Source organism: Papio anubis, chromosome 2, assembly GCF_008728515.1.
Source record: "Papio anubis isolate 15944 chromosome 2, Panubis1.0, whole genome shotgun sequence".
NCBI lineage: Eukaryota > Metazoa > Chordata > Mammalia > Primates > Cercopithecidae > Papio > Papio anubis.
In genome coordinates, this window is record NC_044977.1 from 49,039,228 (window position 1) to 49,062,707 (window position 23,480).

At 56.7% G+C, this 23,480-nt stretch overlaps 1 protein-coding gene across 2 annotated transcripts in view; it reads right to left on the reverse strand.

Moving 5' to 3' along the window:
- The window catches only part of PLXND1 (plexin D1), a 52,676-nt gene that overhangs the window by 24,990 nt on the left and 4,206 nt on the right, over positions 1 to 23,480 (reverse strand). The window contains exons 1-8 of one of the 2 annotated variants that reach the window (XM_031663091.1): positions 13,970 to 23,477; positions 9,660 to 9,836; positions 6,921 to 7,052; positions 6,505 to 6,605; positions 6,285 to 6,414; positions 4,716 to 4,893; positions 4,456 to 4,564; positions 3,905 to 4,007 (exon numbers count right to left, since the gene is read on the reverse strand). In XM_031663091.1, the coding sequence (XP_031518951.1) occupies positions 3,905 to 4,007; positions 4,456 to 4,564; positions 4,716 to 4,893; positions 6,285 to 6,414; positions 6,505 to 6,605; positions 6,921 to 7,052; positions 9,660 to 9,836; positions 13,970 to 13,978 (939 nt within the window). In that variant the 5' untranslated portion in view covers positions 13,979 to 23,477. Of the gene's footprint in view, positions 1 to 3,904; positions 4,008 to 4,455; positions 4,565 to 4,715; positions 4,894 to 6,284; positions 6,415 to 6,504; positions 6,606 to 6,920; positions 7,053 to 9,659; positions 9,837 to 13,969; positions 23,478 to 23,480 lie in introns of those variants that run through there. The other variant, XM_021922684.2, reaches the window with a different exon arrangement.

Here is a 23,480-nt window from a genome sequence, read left to right on the forward strand (position 1 = left end):
ACCCTGGAGCAGCCACACCCATGCCAAGGGGCCTCCAACCACCCTTCAGCCCAGGGACTTCCTACTCTGCCCTCCTTCCCAAGGCTGGCTGTGGAAGGATCTGGGTTAGAATCAGGCCAGAAAGCAAAAGTGCCCATGGGCCACGTGGCATGAGGTCACCCAGCCAGGCCAAAGGCCTTGGCACAAAATATGAGAGGTTTCTTTATTCTAGATCAGATGAGGGCAGGACAGGGACTGATTCCCCTCAGGGACCCCAGCCCAAAAGCGAACCTCGAGGGGATGCAAATGCCAACAACAAGAACTGGTGATGACAAAACGCTAATAACAGCAGCAGCCGCCAGCCCATCCGGCCCTCCCTCTGCCGGCACCGTTCTGAGCACTTCGCACTCTAAAATTCACCAAATTCCACTGCCAACAACCCTAGGAGGTAGACATTATCATTACACCCATTTTACAGAATAGGAAACTGAGGCACACAGAAGCAAAGCAGTTTGCCTACAGTGGAACGGGCAACACAGGAACGCTCCAGTCGTCCAGACCATTTGCTGACCACAAGACCAGAGTGGGGAGTTCCCTTAGGGACAGGGCCTGGTGCAAACCTCAGGGGCCTTGGCTAGAGAAGCAGCATAGCCAGGCCCGGGTGCTGCTGGCTCCCTATGCCAGAACAGACAAGCCATTGACCTTCTCCGGGCCTCCGTGTTCCTACCAAGGAGGGGCCCTCTCTAGGCAAAGCCCCCAGACGGAGCCAGCCCCAGGCCCCCTGCAGACCACAGGCTGCCCTGTGCTGTGTGTAAACTCCACAGAATCCCAGGGCATGGAACCCACATGTTTGCACTCAGGCCTCGGAGCCACTGCCAGGTCTGCTTTGCAGCTGGCTAGGGCCCAGCCTCTGTCCTCCTGGCCCCAGCCCACCAGTGGGTAGGTGCTGATATGGGGCTGAGGCGTGACAGGGCAGGAGGTGCTCTCACAAGAGGGTCCCCACAGTGAATGATGTGGGACCACCCCTGAGGGTCACCCCACTCCCCTTGACCGCTTGTAACCTGTGGCCAGGTGGATGCTCACCCCCATTCTAGAGAACCGAGGCTGAAGGAGTCCTCACAGCTCTCGCAAAGCCTCTCCTAAACTCCAGCAGGGAGAACTGGTGTCTCAAACCATCAGGGCACTCAACTACCCAGGGACCCTGAATCCACCTGGCCTGGTCCCTCCCTACCTCTTTGTACCCCCAGGGGCCCCACAATTGCCCCCATGTTCCTACCACCCCACTCTCTCCACTGGCCCCTAGTGATCACCCACCCCTATGAGTGGTCCTTGGGAAGCCACCCCCAGGGAAGCTACCTCACCCCTCAGGCACCTGCAAAGGGGGTGCACATCCACCTTCCTCCCTGCCTCCCCCAAGGCTGGAGCCCTCCTTCCAGCATCCTCTACTTCCCATGTCTTTCATGTGGGGACCATGAGGGACAATGGAAACGTGACAGGAAGCTCAGGCCCTAGCACCTCCCTTCCCAGGGACACTTCTCCCAGCTCCCGAGGGGCCAGGTGGTGTGCAGACCCTGCTGCCCGCTGTCCACACAGAGACCACAGCGCCACTATGACCAACTGGCACTTCATTAAATGCCAAATTAAGCATCAGTTCAGAGCCTCCTGCAGGCCCGGGGCAGCCTCTTCTGCTAGTTACTGTAATTCTCAGACCGGCTTCCTCCATGCCTCCACCCCAGCTCCTGGCCTGAAGAACTGCAGACCTGGGGGATAGCCATCTGACGGGACGCTGCCATGGAACTCCCTCCCAGGGGGTGAGCTCCTGTGCCTCTCTCAAGACCCAGCACACAGGTCCCCTCTCAAGAGAAGTGCTCTCTGGCCACCCACACAGAGTGGCCGTCAGTTCCCAAGGTGCATGGTGGCTCTGTAGTGGGCATCTACTATGTGCCAAGTATAGAGCTGGTGCCTTACGGGCATAATTCCAGATCCCCACCAAATCCTTCAGGCAGGCCCATTTTATAAATGGGGAAACAGAGGCACAGAGAGATTCAGTAGCTTCCCTAGGATCACACGGCCACAGCTCACACCTGAGGCTCTTGGCTCGTGATGGCAGGACTAGTCCAACTCGGTTCTTTCCCAGGGCCCCGTACTGACTAAGGCATACAGCAGGCACTCAATAAATGCTGAATGAACTGCAACGAGGCTGGGTCCTCCTCACACCCCTTAAGTTAGAGCACAAGGAGCAGGCTGCTGCCCAGCGTGATCCCATACTGCCATCACTGAGCCCCTGCTGTGTACACAGCCCTGGGCTGGGGGCTGGAAGGAAGAGACGTGATTGAGATGGGGTCCCCAAACAAGAGCAGGAGTCCTAGTGGGGCCTCAACTGTGGAATTTGGGGGTCCAGGAGCCGCTCAGGGCTCCCGCATGGTTTAGCTGCACAGACTCCACTGGGCCCTCCTCCAGTGCTGGAAGCCCCCCCAGCCATGCTCCTCTTTGAATTAAGCACAGCCTCTGCCAGGCTCTTCAAAGCAGTTACGGGGCTCAGGCAGGAGGTGCTGTGTGCTGTGAGCGAGCAGGAGATTCCAGGCTGAGGCCACGGAGCCCCCTCCTTAGCACCTGCCAGGGTAGACAGGGCTTCAGGGATTCCTGAGAAGATTCTCTGAGCCCAGTGCAGAGGCTGGGGCTGCAGAGGCTCTGGGTGCTGGGGCTGCTTCCCCAGGATGTGTGCCCAGGGTGGGGCCCCAGTGACCTTCTGCAGGGAGCCAGGGCACCAGGTGCCATGTTGGCTATCTCAGTTGTGTCATCTGGAAAATGGGCAGGACCAGCCTTTTCCTGGAGAGATGAGCTACAGGAGCCCTGGTGCTCTACTCCAGCCACCCACAGCCCTGATATGGGCCAGGTCTGAGAGGGGACAAGCTGGGATCTCAGGACCCTGGCACATCCCACCTGGCTACGCCTCATCACCCCACCCAAGGTCCCAGGCATCCCATTTGGCCATCCTGACATGGACTGTAGTGGCCTTAGAGGCTTCCTGGGCAAAGGTGACAGGCCACCTGGAAAGTGAACACATCTCAGAAACCAACCAGGGGTGAGGTATGTGGCACGTCCATTTTTACTTTATCTTTACACTAAAAAGCCTAGATTGATCCATTTTTACATTTCTTCCTCTTGCTCACGCCCCATTTAATTGATTAAACCCAGCCACCATGCAGTGCCAGGGCAGGCATGGCCCCCGACGAGCACAGAGTCAGACTAAAGGGTCCTAGGGACTGACATGAGCAAGAGGACCCGGGAGCGTGCGGTTTCTGAGGCCAGCCCATCCTCCCTGTCCAGGGACAGCTGCAGCACCACCCACCCTTGGGACGCCACTGCTGGTGCAGAAACCCAGGCAGGGCCCTTTCCACCCAGTTCCTGATTTTCACAAGAGGGGAGAATATGGGCTCCAGGGGCAGAGGGACTTGGATTAAGGCCCAAGTCTGGTACTGCCTGGGTGGGTGACCTTAAATGAATCACCTCCACAGGCCTTGAGGACAAATGCCCTGAACACCTAGGGTTGTTGAAATGGTCTTCCTACTGCAGGTGGGGGTGTAAACTGGCTCAGACTTTCTGGAAGGCAGTTGAGTTCAAGATGTAAAACTATGGCCACACTATCACTCCAACGGGTCATTTCTAAGACGTGGTCTTCAGGGAGTCATCAAGGATATGCATAGTGCCCTGGCTATATCAAAATGCAAAAAGAGGAAGTAATCAGTATGTCCAGCTATAGGCGGGTTAAATGCACCGTGGTATGTGATGAGCCCCACATAGGCGTTAAAACCAAACCTACGGAGCAATATGCAAGGGCATGGAAACACTCTCAACATGTGAAGTTTTTTTAAAAAAGGTAACGAAACGGCAGAGACGGACGGGCTCCCCTAACCTGGCTTACCGTGGGGTTTGGTGAGGCCTCGCACCGAGACTGGTTGGAGACACAGGAGTGCTGCTGGCTGCACCAGAAACAGGGCCACTGTGCCGACAGGCAGCTGGTACAGCTGGAAGACAAGGAGGCCCCTCAACTCCTGGTTCCCCACCCCTCACCTCATCCCTGTCCCAAGAACTGGAACCAGAAGGCAGATCCCAGCACAGGGAAAGGTCTTTCTCGTCATCAGAGCTGCGGGAAAGACAGGGTCTTTAAGGTAGTGAGCTGCCTGTACAACAGGTATACAAAGCAGAGTCAAAAGAGATGGGGCCTTTAGGAGACTAAACTGAGTATAATCAAAGCACTTTGCCCTGTCCTACCTGGCTGTCCACAGAGGCCAGGCATCAGGCAGTATGCATTTATTGCAGAATGAATAAATGTGCTGGTGAATGAACAACTGAGGGGCCTGTCTACTCTATGATGCTATGATTTTCCTTCCCCGGGCCCCCTGAGAGCAAAGACCCTTCCTAGGGATGCGTTCCTCCCTCCACCACCTGGAGGCAAGCCCCCATGCCACTCACGCTGTGTGGGGGTACACTTGTGCAGTGCGGCTGCAGTCGTAGATGGTGAAATTGGCCTTGACGATGTTCCGCCCATTGACCCTCACAGACATCTCGACGGTCACGTGGTCTGGAATGGATGGGGAGCCAGGGAGAGGACATGGGGGCAGGGGATTGCCACCAACATCATAAGCTGTGACCTCTGGCCCCCTGCCATCCCCATGCCTGAGAGTCCACCGTTCTGCCCCTCCGGGGCTGTGCCAACAGCAGAGCGTGCTTACCCTGGTTGGGGGGGAAGGGTGGAAACCGGTCCCTCGGCAGGAGGTTGCAGTAGGCGATCTGGTGACCAAAGGCAGGGCCTGGGACCCGAGCCACAGTGCGGATGTTTTTCCCATAGTCACAGGCCATCTCCATGCCACTGAGGCTGGGCAGGCTGCCCGAGATCTGCAGGATCATGCCCTGGGGGCAAGGAACCCTCAGCTCTGGGGGCCCAGGCTACGCTCCTCACAGCCTGCCCCAGGGCTGTGCACCAACCCGAGGTCTGGCACTGCCTGAATGTCCCCTGGGGGAGGGGGTAGTGGTGGCCAGGACTCAGGGCTAGAGGACTATGCCCTACATGTGACCCTCTGAGCCTCAGTTTCACCAGCTGCAAAATGAAACATCATCTTACAGTGGTCAAGAAGGCTCTGCATGATCTGGCCCCCGTGACCTCTGACCCCATCTCCTAATACTCTCCAAAACAGCTGATCTTGTTTCTACCTCAGGGCCTTTGCACTGGCAGCTCCCTCCACCCAGACACTCTTTCCAGACGCTCACCCTGGCTCCCCTCCTGCATATTTTACCTGACCTGGCCTGAGATATCTGCACCCACAACCCGCTTCCCACCCCCATGCGCTTTTGTTTTCTCCATGGTACTTAGCATCACCTTCAGGTTTTATCTTGCCTATTCTCCTCCCTCACAAGCCTGGGGCTAGGGGTCTGTCTTGATCACTGATATGTCCCCAGAGTCTAGAGCTGTGCTTGGCACATAGTAGGTGTTCCATAATATTTGTTCAATGAATGAAATGACTGAATGAATGAGGGAAGGACTCTGTGATGTGTGATAATGGTGGGCCAGGGCAGAGGAGCCCCAGATGCCAAGCAGCTACAGGCCAGAGTCAGGCTGTCAGAGCCCTCCAGGGTGAAAAAAGAGGACCCCCATCCTCAGAGAAGTCACTGAGAGCCGGATGCACGAGCCCCAGACCTGTCTGAACCTCAGCTCCCACCCCTTGCCAGGGCCCAGAATCCCCCCACTGCCAAGGCTGCCTGCCAGAGCCCTCCTGGCACAAGCCGGGGGTAGACCCAGCCCCCTGCACTGCAGGTTTATCTGTTTCTGAGAAGGAGAAATTTCAGTCTGGCACCTGGTGGTCCCTCCCCTCATCCCCTGTTCTGGGAAAAGGTGGATGGGACTCATTGTCCTCCTAGCCTCCAACTGGTACCCTCCCTCCTGGGTCTCTGGAACCTGCCTCTTGAGTTTAGATTCCAGCCTACCACTCCCTAGCTGTGCGACCTGCAGCAAGTCATTTCACCGCTTGGTGCCTCAGTTTTCCCATCTGTAAAACGGGGATGTTAAAAGCATCTGCTTCATATGGTATGTGAGGCCTAACAGAGGTGGACGTCAAGCACAGAGCACGTGCCTGGCACTTACTAGTTGGTCAGGAAGGCCCAGTCATTGTCACTGTTCTCATTATTTGTCTTCAGGTCCTTGGGGCACCATGGGGGGGAGTCTCCACCTCTCGGGGCCTGGGTGCAGGGTGAAGGGAGGCTCCCTTCTGTGTCCCGAGTTGGGTCTTGCCTCCCCCAGGACTCACTGGGTACTCTTGGCGCACATCGATCTCGGCAGGCAGGACGGTCATGGCAGGACAGCGGCTGGGGCCCTCGCTGGCGCTGGTCCAGAAATGGTGCTGGCTGGAATTGGCACAGTCCTGCTGCAAGGTGCACCTGGGGCAGTACCATAGGGTCAGGACCGAGGTCGGCTCCTCCCACTCCCACAGCCCTCCTGGCCCAGGTGTTGCTGGTCTCCAGCCTCACCGCGTCTCCAGGGCACACCAGCCGCAGTAGGCGTCCGCCGCACCCACACAGTCCCCACAGGTGGAGTGCACGTTGCAGGCGGCGACCTTCACCCTGGCCATCTGGGGGAAGAGGTGGGAGCCCAGCTCAGTGAGACTGCCAGCCTCTCCCTTGGGGAGGCAGTACAGTCAGCATGGTGAGGGCCATGAAAGGTTGGGGAAACTGAAGGTCAACACTCTAATGGGGGAACATGGGAGACAAGGCTTCCCTGAAGAGGCGAGGTCCGTGTTGGGAGGCGCAGGACAAGGTGGAGTTAGCAGATAAGGGGGATGGAGGAAGAGGGTGCTCCTGGCAGAGGAATAGCATGTGCAAAGGCCAGGCAAGCAAGAGGGCTCAGCTGGTGCTGGGATGGCGTTGGGCTGGGGCTCTGGCCTCACCTGGTGGGATGTCATCAGATAAAGGTAACCGGAGTCTGCTGGGTCAAACTGCATGACATGGTGCACGGGCTCCCCGTAGGCCACAGTCACCACCCGCCTGCTCACCACCTGCATGCTCTCGTTCAGGTTGATCTGTTGGGGTAGTGAGCATCAGAGTGCTGGAGCCCATAGCAGGGGAGGCCAAACCCAGGGGACAACCTGAGCCAGGTCTGGGAGCTCCGCCTCCCCATCCTGTCTTGGACCCTTCAGGAGGGGTGGGAAATCACAGGTGTGCAGGAGAGGGCACTGGACCTGGCCTTGATGCTTCTGCCTTTGCTGTGCCCCCGCCAGGAGCTCCCTCTAGGCTCTTCTCCAGCATCCCACCCTGTGAATCTGTGCAGGCTTTGCAGTTTACAAAACGTGCTCTGGGAGGCTGTTAGGCACCATGGCTAAGGGCAGGGGCTTGGGTTTGGATTCTGGCTTTGACACTGAGGAGCTCTACAACGTGTAAGTTGTACAAGCTGCCTCCCCTCTCTGAGACTGTTTCCTGAGCGAATGGGGCAGGTGAGCCATGAGCATTAAATAAGACACAGATCAGGCTGATGGGGCCAGGCCCAGGGAAGCTGCTAGGCTGCACGTCTCATTCCTCCCCCCATGCCCACTTCACGGAGGAGGAATCTGAGGTCAGGAGCAGCCGAGGGAGTTGACAAGAGGCACAAAGTGAAGAGATCACAAGGCTACAATGCAATACCAGGCCTGCCTGACCCCAGAGTCCAAGACTTAAGGCTGGGGGTGTGGAAGGTGCAGGGAGGAGGAAGACCAGGACTATTTGGGGCCTGGAAGCTTCTCTGGCTCTGAGGGACCCTCTGCGTGTCCTCCTGAGGACAACAATGCCGGTCAGAGCCCCACCAAACTGCTCTTTCTTGCCTGGCCCTGCCTGTTCCCAGCGTGCTGGTCTTGTCTGGGCCCTGCCAGGCCCCAGGCTAGGCATTTTGAGATGCAGCCAGTGGTCCGGACACCTCCTAGGCCAGTTCCTGCCCCAGCTTTCCTCCTGGGGCTCCCAAACCTTTCGTGGCTCCTTTCTGCTTATGGGATGAACCTGTTCTGGCACTTGAGGTCCTGGTGATCTAACCCGGACAACCCCAGCCTTATCTCCAGCCCCTCAACCCTGCTCACACATTCCAGCCTTCAGGCCTTTGCCTACGCTGTGCTCTTCTCTGAAATATTCCTTCCCGTTCCCCTTCTACCAATGCACGCATGAGGCCCAGAAGCCTATACGTACCAAGTCAAAATTACCTTCTCCCTAGGCTTCCACGGGCTTTGTCCCAGACTGAGACACCCCTGTCCCAGGTGGCCTCCTGGCGGAGCCTTGTAAGGGCTCAGGCCACTGCCTGTACCCACCCCTATGTCCAGGCATCCAGTGGACACTCAATTCATTTCTACTCCTTCAATCATTTATTGAGCACCTACTGTGCCCCAGGGCCTGTGCTGGGTGTGGCGATTTAAGGCCCGAGCAGGGCAGGGTTGGCTAGAGACAGAGGCCACACTGTGCAGGGTGGTGGGTGAGAGGCTCCCGGCCATGGTGGGGTGTGGGCTGTGGTCCAGCTCCCGCTGCGTGAGTCTGGAGGGCAGTCATTTCCCTCTCAGAGCCTCAACGTCTTCATCTGTGGCATTGGAATCGTGCCTCTGCCTCCCTTGCAGGGGTGTGAGAATTAAGTGAGAGGATGCCCTTTAGGCTCTGGGTAGACAGTGGGTGCCTAACAACTGCAGCCTCCTGGGCGTTGAGGGTGGGGTTGGGGCCTGGCTCATGTTCCCAAGCCAGGACACTGAGGCTAGGAGGGAAGAAGAAATTGCCCCCAGGTCACAAAGCTGGAAGCGGCAGAGCCAGACTCCAAATGTGAGTATCTGACCCCAAACCACGAGCTCCATTGGCGAGCCCCACCTCTGTGCTCTCCCCAGCTGCAGCAGTGGGGTCCTGGGACTCCACTCCCCATGCCCACCCAGCCCACAACATCTGCCCAGGCAGTGGGTGGGGGGGAGCTTGGGTGATCGGATCTGAGCAGTTAGGCCGGGCCTGGTGCATGAATAGAGTGGTGGCGCTTAGCTGAGTCTCCCAACAGGGAGCAGGAGAGGTGGCTGGGTTGGGGGCAGGTCCAGGGCTGCACCTGGGGGTCTGGCCCAGGCTCCACCATGTCTGTCCTGCCCCAGAGCAGGGAAACCAGATTCTGCGCATCTCCTCCCAGCTCCAGGAATCTCAGGGCCACGGGCTAGGGTACAGTTAACTCCAGACACCAGTCACCCTGGGACAGGGTGGCTGGCAGGACTCAGGAGGAGAAATGAATGAGCATTCTTGCTTACCAGGCTGTGGTCTTACCTTGCCAAAGCCCCATAACAGCTTACAGCCCTTAATAGACAGGAAAACTGAGGCCTAGAGAGAGAATATGTGCTGCCCAAGGTCAAAGGGCCAGCAAATGGCAGAGCCCAGACATTTGAACTCAGACCCATACGGTTTCAAAGCCCCAGTCTTAGAGCCTGTGACAGAAGCACCCTCTCTGAGCCCTGGTTTCCCTCCTCTGTACAGACGCCACCTATATTATGAACAGTAGTGGCAAAAACAGACTTGCAAAATACTTTGTAAACTGTAAAGTGCTAGGTGAATGGGAGAAAACAAAGGGTCAGGCTGGACCTGTAGCAGCCCTGTGTACAGACTGACACTCAGCCAACCCCCAGGGGAGCCTCCCGCCCCCACCTCCTCCCTACCTTGAGGAGCCGCCCGTTGACCGTGCCTAGGAAGACCGCTGTGTAGTTGTTGACGCTGGCCACGGCCACGGAGGTGAGGCCTGGGGCACGGAACACGGGCGTGGCCTTCAGGGGCTGCAGGATGGATAGCGGGTGCTGCAGGTGAGCAGCTCCACAGTCCAGCTGCTCCGGCTGGAGCTGGAAGAGGAATGGCACGTTAGATCCCAGCTCCAAAACCTTCTCCGGCTCCCTGCCCGCACAGCTGGCTGGGATTTTAGGCCCTGGCATCAGAGCTTTCAAGTCTTGTTCCTACTTTATATCCCCAGTGCTGGGCTGAGGCCCAAACACAAACGGGACCCCATCCCCAAGCCCAGGCCTGCCCTGACCTCAGTGTTGGTTACAGAGCTGTCCCAAGGAGATGATGTTCAACGTACGTGGGAACCAGCAGGCAAGGGAACAAGGTCAGGTTTGATTTTAAAGAGTCCAGGGAGGCCGGCCAGGGTGAGAGTTATACCCCTACACCCTTGGGGCTGCCCCTCCTGGCCGGGCACAGCTGAGAAACGCAGAGGAGTCCATACCAGATGACCAGAGGCCACCGTCAGCCTCAGCTTACCCGCTGGCACCCAAGAGGTGTCCCTCTTGCCTCGGCTGTTTTCCTACAGCCCCGGCTGGCTCTGTGTCTCCACAGCAACCATGGGCTTTGCTCCTGCCAGATGTCTGCTCTGACCCCAGGACCACCACCACCCCAAAGCCCCAGCAGCTTGCAGGACTCCAGGTGGAGGCCTCCCTAAACTGCAGCCTTTCTTTCCCTCCCCAAGCACCTATCCCCTCATCTGCCCACATTACAGGGGGACAAACAGGCTGGGTGTGTCTGAATGCACAGTCTGTGTCCACATCAGCCCAGCATCACCCACGCCCTCCAGCAGCAAATCAGCTGCAGCTCACAGGGCAGTTGTGAGAGGTGATCCCGCGTCCGGGCTGTTCCCTGAACTTGCTCCTACCTTCCCTCCCTTCTCCTGGGTCTTTATATGTTCAAAGGTTCCTGGTGCAATTTGCACAAAAATAGAAAACAGGCCTCCAGGAAGTGACCCTGAGACAGTAAGTGCAACTCCGCAAAGACGCAGGCACAGGCGTGGCGCAGAGGAGTGAAAAGGAGACACATATGTCGGACGGGATTGAGCGCATCCGTCACGGCGTATCATCCAGGACAGAAGTCCCCATCCCGCAGTGACACCATCAGCGCATACTGATTACAAGAAAAGTCACAGGATGTCATGGGCCCATTTTAGTAAAACTGGTGCATAAGCAATAAATAGTCACAACAGTAGACATAATAACAGGCCGCATTTACTGGGAACTGACACTGTACCAGGGGTGCACTGACTCCCAGAAGCCTGGCAGCCCTGGGGGCCCTATCTCATAGACAGGGAAACTGAGGCTCAGAGGGGAAAATGGCTAACTGCAATGTCACGCCCCCAGGGCTGACCCAGGTTGCAGACATGGGCCCGTGCCTCAGCTGCATTTGGACATCAGAGGCTCCGAGCAGGACTCAGGGAGGTCTCCGGAAGGCAGCGTTGGAACCATCTTTAGGGCAAAGCCTTAGAGATTTTTCTTTTTAAATTTCTTGTCTGTGCTTTTTGCAAGCGTAAGCCATCGATGATGTGCCTGCCTGGTTTTTGCACAAAGGCTCGGCTAGTTTTCAAAAGAAAGCAATAAACAGTGGGTCCTTCTGTGCTTGGGCAAATAAACACAGTTGCGGCCGGATGGGCTTCCAGGCTGGGGCCGTTTCCAGCATGTCCCTGGAGGCCAAGCCCTGAGCCCAGAGGTGTGACGGGCTGGGGATGCCCTGGACCAACATACAGGAGGGAATGGTCTTCCGGAGGATGACAGCAGGTGACCCAGGCAAGGCACTTCACCTCTGAGCCTCAGTTTACTCAACTATAAAATGGGTACATCCACAGCGTCTTCCGCTCAGAGGCTGGGGTGAATCATTCATTTTAAAGTGTTCGCGGGGCCGGGCGCAGTGGTTCACGCCTGTAATCCCAGCACTTTGGGAGGCCGAGGTGGGCGGATCACGAGGTCAGGAGATTGAGACCATCCTGGCTAACACAGTGAAACCCCGTCTCCACTAAAAATACAAAAAATTAGCCGGGCCTGGTGGCGGGCGCCTGTAGTCCCAGCTACTCGGGAGGCTGAGGCAGGAGAATGGCGGAGCTTGCAGTGAGCCGAGATCTCGCCACTGCACTCCAGCCTGGGCGACAGAGCGAGACTCCGTCTCAAAAAAATAAAAAAATAAAAAATAAAGTGTTCGCACACACCGGGCGTGGTGGCATGTGCCTATAGCCCCAGCTACTCTGGAGGCTGAGGCTGGAGGATCACTTGAGTCTAGGAGTTCTGGGCTGTAGTGCGCTATGCTGATCGGGTGTCTGCACTAAGTTCGGCATCAATATGGTGACCTCCCGGGAGCAGGAGATCACCAGGTTGCCTAAGGAGGGGTGAACCGGCCCAGGTCGGTTAAAGCAGGTTAAAGTGTTTGCACAGTACATGGCCCACAGTAAGTGCCCAGGAAGTGTTAGCCAATAGTACTGTGTTTCAGACATGATTGCTGCTTATGTTATTATTATTAAGTAAAAGTTACCCATGTTCAACTGCTGATCAAAAAAGAAGAAAATTCAGGGCAAATCATGCCTACCTTAAAGCTTTTGAGCAGCCATCCTCTCACCTGGACAGCCCTCCCAGCCCTCTTCATTTTCCAAGACCACTCTTGCCCCCCACACTGACATTTCCTATCTGCTAACACAGCTGCCAAATGAGCCCTTTACAAATGCAAACCAGGTCTCCCCCAGTTCAAGCCCTCCCATGGTTTCCAGGACACTCAGAATAAATCCTAAATCCTAAATCCTCCCATGGGTCCCCTGATCTTCTAACTCCAACCCACACCCCCCTCGCCCTTGCTCCTTCACCCCAGCCACACTGGCCTCATTTCTGTGCCTCAAATATCGCAAGCTCATCCCTGCCTCAGGACCTCTGGCCTGGCCGCTCCCTCTGCCCGGGAAGCCATTCCCGAGAGTTGCATCATAGGCTCCTCCTCTCTCTCAGCACCAGCCCTGACCTACCCGACTCCATCCTGTGTGTGTTCCAGTTAGGGACAGCCCTGGAAGGTGGGTGCTGAGTGGTCTCCCCAGCTGCCCCAACCAGGCCAGGTCCCACCCCTCAGCAACCCTGCAGCTGCAGGGAAGAGGTGAGGTGGGCTCCTCACCACTGCAAGGGATGCTTTTCCTAGAGGCTAGGTAACTTTTTTCACGAATATGAATTACTTACATCATTTAAAAATAAGTTGTTTAAAATTAAAATTGTGAATCCCCCCTGCCACCAAGGGAACATAAGTTCTGGAAGGGGACACCTGGGAGGCCCCAGATGACACCTTTGGGCATACCCTGACATCCAGCCAGGGTGTGGTCCTGGGAAAAGGCGGACCAGGCGCCCAGCTTGGGGTGATCTATGTGCTAGGGCAGCAGGGAGGAGGGGAGCAGGGCAGGGGAGCTCGCTGGGAGCCGGCTTCCCCCACCCGCCCCGCCCCTGACTTTCACAAGCCATTAATTCTGCACCGAAGGAATTTTCTAAAAAGCCTTTCCCCCAGCTTTTTTTTTTCCCTTATCCTAAAATAAAATTTTTTAAAAAAATTTTAAAGGAGAAGTAAGCTGTCGGCTGCTCCGAAGGATCCGTGCTCCAAGGGGGAAGCTGATTCCCCAGCTGCCAGGGGAAATCACAAGGCAAACCGGCTCAAAAACGGAAGCCCAGCCTGGCGGGAAGTGCCGCCCCTGCTGGGGGAGGGGGATGCAGGCCGGGGGAGGGGAACACGGGACTCGGGACCAGACATCCTGAGCATGCTGGCCTCAGCTGAACTCGGTCTCCAAGGGCAGTTAGCCTCACAGGCCCAAAATACCCCCCGACCCCAGCACCATCCTTGTTCAAGGCTAATGAGCATGAGTCTTTCCAAACTCAAGTTCTCCTGAGAGCAGGGAAGGCTCGGTTATCCCAGCAGCGCCCTTCAAGTCACAGGGCCATCTTTCCCTCACACAAAGCTGGTCAGACCCTCCCCACCTACAAACCGGCTCCCGGTTGTCCTTGGGATCAAGCCCCAGCTCTCCAGCCTCGCATTCAAGGCCTTTGTGCCCCAGCTCCTGCCAGCTCCCAGGCCTCCAGTCTCGCTCCTCCCTCTGCCTCACCCGCTGTGCCCACCACATCAGTCTCGGCAGGTCCTGGAACATGCCCACACCTCACACCTGGGGCTCTTGTGCCATTGTAAATGTCCCCTCAGCAGCCAATACCTGTCCCATGCCTCTGAGCCATTCGAACTCCCCTTGGCACTTCAGCGCCCCGTGTCTGGACCCATGCTGTTCCCTCTCCAGGCATGCCCAGACGGCCGGTTTTCAAGATGTGGCTCAGCCCCCCAACTCCTGTGATGGCGCTGTGCTGGTCACCACTCCCACACTTCCCATGGTAGCACATGCATGACATTCTCCAGCATGGAGCCTGTGCTCTGGAGGGAATGTTTACAAAAGAAAGGAACCTAATTTTGACTAAAGTGTGAGTGACTGTATTCAGCTGCTTTCTGTCTAAGTGGAGTGATTGAGAGCAACACAGCCATGCTGGGTGCTGGAGAACTGAGGGAAACATATGCCTACTCTGCATGTGGCAACAAAGGGAGGAGGGTATTCAGGTCCAGGCAACACTAGCTGCTAGCTTCAGTTCCTGTAAAAACCTCACTTTATCCCTCTCTCACATGGGATGAGCAACCACTGCTGGTCTTGGCCCTGTTTTGAGAGCAGGATGCGCCCTCCCCCTCCAGCTGGCTCCCTCCTGGGGCCAAAGCTCTGCTCTGCCCACTCTCCCATTAAAACTCTGACATATTGATTTTACTACCAGCTGTAATTGTGTTGACTTTCTCTCCCCAGGAAGCCAGTTGGAAGGACAGTTTCAAGAGCCTGGCTTCTCAGGCCTCACATCCTGCCACAGACCCACCGCAGGTGGCACTATGAAAAGGATGCGGCATTAACAGTGGGTGCTGCGGCAGGTTGCAAAATCCAGCGGTTCCGTCCCAGGTACAGACTACACGGCTACTATACCGGCTGTGGAGGCTTTGCGCTTGAGAAGTGAGGGCTCCTTCCTGCCTCAAGTGTTTGACTGTTTATGATCCTGGGAAAGTCAGATTTCCTTGCCACAGAGCTGAAATTAGCCGCAGAGCTGAAAGCACACGATCACTTTGGGGTATTAAGACTGCAAGGTGGGCCAGCGCACAATGGCTCACGCCTGTAATCCCAGCAATTTGGGAGGCGGAGGTGGAAGGATCGCCTGAAGCCTGAAGGTCAAGGCTGCAATGAGCTATAATTTCACCACTGCACTCCAGTCTGGGTGACAGAGACCCTGTCTCGAAAAAATAAAAGTAAAAAGACTGCAAGGTGACCGTAGCTCAATACATCCTGGCCGGGGATTGGGCTGTCTGGACCCCCCAACTCCTCCTCCCAAAGCTGAGCTCCTTCCCATTCATCCTTTGCGGCAGCCAAAGAGAGCTTTTAAAATTGCAAAGCGCTTGATGCAACGTGGGCTCCTGGAAAAGAAAGCAGACGTTCGCGGAGTGCAGTCTGGAGTTTAGTTGGGAGTAAAGAACAAATGTTGGCTTCTTAGTTTTGACAAATGCACCACGGTAATGGTAAGATGTTAGCAATGGGAGAAACTAGGGGACGGGTATACAGGAACTGTCTGTACTATCTTTGTAACTTTCCTGAAAATCTAAAATTATTCCAAAGTAAAAAAGTTTATTTTGTAAAAAAAAAAAGCTCACAAAGCAGGTCACATCTCCTGTGCAGCTCAACAGCTTCCCATGGTTCCCTAGTGCTGTCAACGCAAATCCAAACTTTGCTCCTGGGCCCCTAAAGCCCCACTCAATCTGGCCCTGACCTCTGTGGCCTCTCTCAGCCCCCGTCCCTGCCAACTCCTCCCTTAGCTTGGACAGCCCAGATAGGGCCAGTCCTCCTGGGCTCCCCTGAGTGGAGCCCATGTGGCATGGGCTCAGTGGTGGCCCATGGACTGTGTCCAGTCTCAGTCCAGCAGCCCAGCCGCACACAGCCAGGCCAGAGTATGAAGCCACACCTGTGACTCCCAGACCCCAGCTCCTTCCACTTCAGCACGCGCTGCCTCTCAGAACACTGTGCAAGCTGACACCTCCGCTGAGAGTAAACTGAGGCAAGGAATGAGCCACGTGCCCACTGTGTGCCAGCCCTGGGAGGGGCAGGACGGACTCGGTCCTGGGTGGCCTCTGGCAGCAGCCCCCATGCCAGGGAGGAAACCACCTGCTGCTGAGAAAGGAAATACCAGCGCCTTCAGGGGTGACCAAGAGGCTTCCTGGAGGGGCCGTGGGGAGAAGATGGCCAACCAGGCCTAGCACCATGGTCAGGAAGCCTGGCCTTAGCCACAGAGGAAAAGCAGCCTGGAGGAGCATGTCGGGGAAACCAAGGCACAGAGAGGAGCAGAGACTTCAGACAAACGGCAAAGGACACAGCAGCTCCGGCAGACCCTTTGGGGAGGCCTGCCTTGGTTTCCCTGGCCCCTCTGGAGGAGATGGGCCCCCAGCTCCAGGGCCCTGAGGTTATTCAGGCCAGCTGGACACCATCTGGAAGGGACGGAGCCAGCCAGTCAGGCTGCCCTGAGGACCACCACACAACCTGGGCATGATCTGCCCACCCGCCTCAAACAAGCGGAAGGACAAGCCTGGAAGGACAAGCCCTAGGCTTAGGTCACAGGACTGGCTGGATTAAGGACCTACTGCGTGACAGACACTACAGCTACTGGGGGCACCTTATAGCGCGCGCGCACACACACACACACACGCGCACACACACACACACACACACACACACACACACACACACTCTTGCTGTGTACCCATTTTACAGATGAGAAAACTGAGGCTCCTGACTGCTAAGTCTCACAGCTCTGACCTCACTGTGGGATGCACCATCCCCTCTGAACCTCAGCCTCCACATCTGTAAAATGAGACAGCAACAGCACCCACCACCTGGGGCTTATGGAAGGACTGAGCTCATAGGCGCCTTCAATGCTAAGCACTGTAGGTGCTCAATAAATGTTCCCAATTATCTACGCAGGCCACAGAGCAGAGGCTCGGGAGCTCCCGAGGACAGGGACAAGCCACTCCACCGCTTCCTGAAGTCAAAGCATCCGAGGCTGGATTGGCCACACCGCCCTCACCAAGGACGTAGTAGTGGGAGCTCTGGCCTCGGCCTGCTCTGCCCTGGCGCCTGGGAACCACCGCCACAGTCGCTGACTCAAGCAGCCATTGTTTAGTTAGCTGGACACAGCCCCCAGACACCCAGCTCCCCCTTCTTGAAGCTGTTTCTCATTCCGGCCCAGCCTGGCCCCATTTCCAGCTCCCCGCCCCCTGAGTCCCAGAGGAGCACAGAGTGGGATGGGCAGGCAGCGGCTCTTCCCTGGCCCAGGGAAAAGGCTTCCCTCCCCCCAGCAGGAGGGGCAGAGCACGAAGCCAGTCTCTCCAAGCCCTGGAACAGCTTCCCTCCCAGCTTCCTCCCCTGAAGGGACTCCAGTCCAAGAGCCGAGAAATAGCTGCCTCTCCAGGGAACACTGGCACTTTCCTCCTGGGGTTGGGAGGTCTTGGAGGTTCGATCTCACACCCTCCTCCCCAGCCCCTGGTCTCCTGCGGGTCCAGCTTGTATGCCTGGCCGCAGGCTGTGCTCTGCAGCAGGACTCTACCGCTGGTCCCAGAGTCATCGCACGACCGCTGTGGACACGGCCAAGAAGGCAGGGCTGCTTGCAGCCTTGCGCAAACATCTCTGGGCTGGATTCCATGTGCTGGGGACACAGAGGTGACAATGGGGCCCTCTCTCCAGCTGCCCACATCCCAGCTCAGAGGCCCAGCCCCAGGATGGGGAGGGACAGCTTTATCACAGTAACAGTAGAGTGACAGTAGCAAGCAGCTGTGTGCAGTCTGCTTTGTGCTGAGACCTCTTTCTGTATTATCTCATTCAACCCTCATCACACCCTGAAAGAGCTGATGCTGCTTTACAGTAAAGGAAACTGAGGCACAAGAGTTGAAGTGATTTGCCCAGGGGCACACAGCCGGAACGGCTAGATCCAAGCCTCCAGTGCAGGCCGGCAGGCTCCATACCCCTGCCCTTAACCACAGCCTCCCCACCCGCTGCTCTGCCGGGAGTCACCAATGGCTGCTGGGAAATCAGCTGCTTGGAGCTGGAAAAACCCTGGGTTTCGAGCTAGGGAAACTGAGGCCCATCAAGGTGATGGCCACTTCTAGAGAGCTCAGTCACCTCACAGATAGTGGGCAGAGGCTGGAGAAGGGCACAGGCAAGGGAGTTTGGCCACTTTCCTGGGCCTGGCCTCCACTCCAAGGCCTCTGCCGGCGCCCACTCCCCCCGCCCCCATTATTTACCGATCAGAGCATAAAGTGCTACGTGATTAACGCCCCACTGGGGCCTTGCCGGGCCTCGTAATGGAGCTGCGAGTTTCCCTCCTCCTCTAGTGCATGATTTATCAAGTTTCAGGGTAAAGGACAGTGGACTGGGCGGGGAGGGCCCCCGCTGGTGCTGGCCCCCAGATCTTGACTGCATCGAGTATCAGCTGAGCAGGGCGGAGCAGGGCCCCTGCCACTGGATGCCTGTCTGGGCAGCCTGTTTGGTTTGGTCCTGGCTCAAACATGGCCTTTGGAAAGAAGAAAACGGCTGCACTCGGCGGGCAGTGAGGATCCAAGTCCACGTGGCTGGCACTCAGAGACTTTCTGGGCCTGTCCCCACTCGGGAACCGGCTGGTTTCCATGGCAATCCCCACATGGCTGTCAGAGCTGGAGAGGCCCTCGGGAGTCACCTGGTCCAGACACAGTGGGGACTCTGGGTGAGCGCCTGTGCCTCCAGATCCTGCCAGTACCTGGCAGGGCCAATACAGACCAGCAGCCACAGGGTCCCTTCTGGAACCAGATCGGCCATGTCTCTCCTTTCCCCAAAGCCCTGCTGGCTCCCCACAGCCCACAGGACAGCATCCAAGTCCTCAGCCTGCAGGCAAGGCCCAGCACACTCTCAGCTTCCCCTCGGCCTGCTACCCAAGCCACATTCCAACATCTCTGAGCCTTTGCCCCCGCCGTGTCCTCTGCCTGGAATGTCTTCCCTAGCCCCATCTGTCAAGTGCTGCTCCAACCTCCCCTCCTCCGGGAAGCCCTCCCGCACTCCTCTGATGAGCTAGTCAGCGTGCAGCACCTGTCTGTTGTCTTGCCCTCCTCCCTCACCATTCTTGGGGCTCCTGGAGAGTGTCCGATTTGTCCCTCTTGGGAGCTGTCCTATAACAAGCTGAGCCTCCTCCCATACTCACACACTCTAGAGAGCCTGGGCGAGCATGCGATGTTACCAAGGAGGTGCTGGCCTCTGGTGTGTGAAGGTGGATATAGCTACAGGCCCAGTAGCAGGAGTCCACACCAGGGGGTCGTCCCAACCCCAGCCCAGGACCATGATGGGCGCTGGGGCTGGGCAGCTCTGCAGGCCACCCTGAAAGGCCCTCACTGCTTCTCACAGGGGCCTCGGCGGGGGCAGAAGTTCCCTGGGTCTCAGTTTCCTCATCTTTAAAATGGGCCCATTCACCCCTTCCAACACCCTCTGGTTCACACCTCTTGGGTCAAAGTTTTTGGAGGAATGAGGGATCACAGGCGCTGCAGCCAGAAGCCTGCTCCACCTGGAGCACCACAGTCACACACCACAGTGCGACCTCAGGCAAGATGCTTAACCCTTCTGGGCCTCTGCTTCCTCTTCTGTAGACTGGGGATAACACTCAGTTCATTCAACTTCGGGGGGATTAAAAGATATGTAAAGTGCTCTGCAAAGGGCCAACACAGAGAAAGTTCTCAAGCAACAACCACAGTAGCTATGACATGACGGGGCAGCTCTGATGTCAGAGGGAAGGCTTCCTTGCCACTTCATGGCCCAACTCCAGAGTCGAAGAATGGAGGCCCAGGAAGGGGAAGGGACCACTCTCTCCCGGGGCTCCTGCCCTCCCGCTCCTGTCCCAGTACACGCCACGTGCCTTTGTTCATGGCAGCAACCAGGACATGGAACCCAGCTGGTTTCCTTAATCTCCATGGAGACCGGGAGTCACAGGCGGGTGAAGCGGACTTTGCAGAGGGCGTTTCTGCAGGGCCCCAGGCAGCATGGCCCTTGATGAATGCCGCCAGGCCACCCCAGTCTTCCCTGCACTGAGTCCACTTTACAGATGGGGAAATGGAGGCTCCGAGAAGGGATAGGACTTTCCACAGCCAGGAAGGGGCAGAGGCAGGATTTGAATCTGGGAAGTTGGCCCCAGGGTCCTGCACTCACCTAGCACTGTGCGCCTGCCTGGCTGTGGAAGGCCTTACTGTGGGCATATCCAGGGCGCTGACAGATCCTCCACTCACCCTCCTGGGTGGACCATCATTCACCCTGACCATTGAACCCACATCTCTCATTTGCACACCCAAAGGGCCAGGGGCTCACTCCTTCCAGAGGCCAATGATCGCATTTTCAGACAAATGCAACTAGATGTTCCCTGCCTCCCCCGACTTCCTCAGGAGGCTGGGTCAGCCCCTACCCCCAGTGTGTGGCCTGGCCTCTGCAGATGCCCCAGCCAGCCTGAGTCACTGCTGTCACAATGGGCCCTGCCTGAATCTCTATGGCTCAGCCGGAGGGGGGAACTGCAGAATTCCCCGCCACAGAGAGCTCACAGCTCACCAGCCACCCGGAAGCGGACTCCTGCTTCTATCTGCGGATCCAGACCCCCACTCCCCAGCTGTGTGAGCCAGGGCAAGTCACTTCCTCTCTCTGGGCCTCAGTTTCCCCTTCTGTAAGCTGGGGATGATGATGATGCACTGTCTGCCTGACCAGGGGAGGGGCAGCCATGAGGTCAACCACATAGGTGCTTGTAAAAGCCCTGCAGAGTGTGAGCTCGGCGGCGGTTTTTATTCACTCCAGGGAGCCCACAGGCCTCTTGCCCTCAACACAGTGCTGCACTGGACTCCTCAGCCCGGGCACTAGAGCCCACTCTCTCCATCTCAGCCTCTGTGCTGCGGCTGGGACAGCACCCGACGCATCCTCGCTGAGCCCGTGTCTCACTCACCCATGCCTGCCTTCAGGCCTTATTTGATCTCATCTCCTTCAAGGCCCGGACCCTCCCTCCTCTGAGCCATTTTTTTCTGTCCACTGAGGCCAATTTTTTCTGGTGTCTTTTCTCCCTCTTGTTACTAATACCTGTGCCTGCCATTTCCTGGGCACTGCATGTGAGATTTTATTTCATGTATTTATTTTTTATTATGGGCAGCTCCTAAGCCAGAGTAGGCTGAGAGAGCCACCCCTGAGATTTTAATCTACCCACATGCTAGGAGGGAGGCATAAGACCTGTTTTATAATGAGAAAGAATGAGGCCCACAGAGCGTAAATGACTGGCCCTGGCACTCACAGCTTATAGGCTGTATGCCCACGTACATACTGGGGGTCGAGATATTCTCAGGGCTGGGAGGGATGTCTCCTGGTCCAAGCCCTATCTGTGTCTCCAGGCCAGTCATCTCAGCCAACCCTCCTAGAAGCCCCTCTCCTAAATCCTGACAAGTGTCTCTGCTTGCACCCTTGGTCACTGGGAGCTCACTCCCAGCCCCCAGCCCAAACCCAAATGTAAAGCCCATCTTGGAAGCTCTCTCTCCCTCCGCCCCCACCTGGCATCTCAGCCCCTAAATTGGTGCAAAAAAATGCCTTCTTGACGACGTGCACCCACCCACCGCATGCCAGTTTAAAACTGCCTGATGTTTTTTTTTCCACCTTTACTATAAAAAGACACCTTGAAAATGCTGCACTGACATTTGCCTGTTGGTATGCCTTTTGTTTTAAAAATACAAATATTATGGTCATTCATAGGTTGGGGAGAAAGACTTGGGAAAGGAAGGTAGACTCAGCCTAACCCACCTTGCTGGGTGACCCTGTGCCTCAGTTTCCCCGACTAGTGGCACTCAACAACTTCCCAACTGGCTTGCACTCCAAACAGGCTGTGATTTGAGGAAAGGGATCCAAGCTCCACGAAATGGAGGCGAATTTCTTCACTCCCTTTCTCTCAAAATATCTTAACTGCCCCAAATACGTTGAAAACAATCAGGGACAAAGTTGGGGACTTCTGAGGGCTGCAGGGACTGAGGTTCTCTATCTCTGGCCGCACACTTCAGCGGCTTCTCCCTTTGGGTTCTCAGGAAGAAGGCGAAGGGCAGAGGGCAAGTCCTGCCATCTGGGAACCCAGACTGTGGGAGGCCATCCTGACCCAGGCTCTGGAGTTGTGGGCGGCTCGAGGGATTCCTGCCAGGCCCCAGGGTTCTTCATGAGACCCTCAAGCAGGAGCGAGAGGCTGGGTTTCCAAAGGCCTGGATGAGCTGCCTCACTTGCAGGTCATTCAGCCCTGGGGTCCTGCCCCGCGTGTAGCCCCACCCAAGCCACCTAGTGCCAGTGCCAGAGAAATCTGGCCAGATGGGACCAGGAGAAAAAAGGATTCTAGGCCCCTGGTGCTCCCCAGACCAAACTCATCCTCTTCCCCAGAGGTACCACATCACATGCCCCATCCCATGGGCACCAACATTTATCCTGTTGCTGAGCCTGACTTTGGGCAACTTTCTGCTCCTCCATCCCATCACTCCCCACCGCTGGGGCTGCATCCCAGCCCCCAAATCTGTCCAGAGCTCACCTGCCACCCTCCAAGCCCTCAGCATTGCTGCAGACCAGGCCAGCCGTGTCTCCAGAGAACAAGGCCGGCCCCATCTCCCCACTGCCATCTGGCACCCACCAAAGAGCCTGGCACACAGTAAGTGCTCAAGGTATATTTGTGACTGAGTGAAGGAATCCATTCCTGGGAGGCAGCTTCAGCCTCCCAACCCCTCTCCCTCCTCCATTGCTCCTTCTCACCTGCTACCTAGCGGCTTTCTAAAATAATATTTAGAAGAATTGCAGTCATTGCAAACAGGTGCCAGGTACATAAATGATCTCATTTAATACCCCCAAAAGCCCTCAGAGGCAGGTATTCATGAGCATTCCTCTTCTGCAGCAGGGAGACTCAGGTGCCCGCTGAGACCACGCCACTCCTCCGGCTAAAACCCTTCACAGCTCCCAGGCCTCCAGGAAAAAGTCCAGGCTCCCCAGGACAGTCTCCCCGGGCCTCCCTGGCCTTTGTGTCATGTGCTTCCCACTCTACTCACCGGGCCACGCAGACCCCCTCAAGCCCGCTTGCCCGTCCTACCTCTAGGCCTTCGCACAGGCTGCTCCCTTAGCCTGGACCCCTTTCGTCTTCTCCGGCCTCACCTGGCTGCCTCCCGTTCCTCTGCCCCCTCCGCTGTCCTCCCTCCACCCTCATTCTCCCTTTGCAGCACACATTGCCCTGTGTATAAGTGCCTGGTCACACATCCGTCCTCGGCTCACCTGCCCAGCCCATAAGAGTAGAAACAAAGTGAGTTGCCATTGGTTCCCCAGGGCACAGCATGGGGCTGGGCTCACAACAGAGTTAGTAAATGTCTATGGGGCTAGAAGTAGGAGATGGTGGGGTTTTCACGGCTGCAGAACAAGCCAGATTAGGTGACTGCTCTCCAGGACCAAGCAGAGACTGTGCTAATAATGTCCCCCAGACTAATAACAAGAAGAGCTGCCATCTGCTTAGTGCTTGCTGTGTACTGGGTACACTCAGCTGCATTTATCAATTCATTTAGTCCTTAAAACAATGCTGGCCGGGCGCGGTGGCTCACGCCTGTAATCC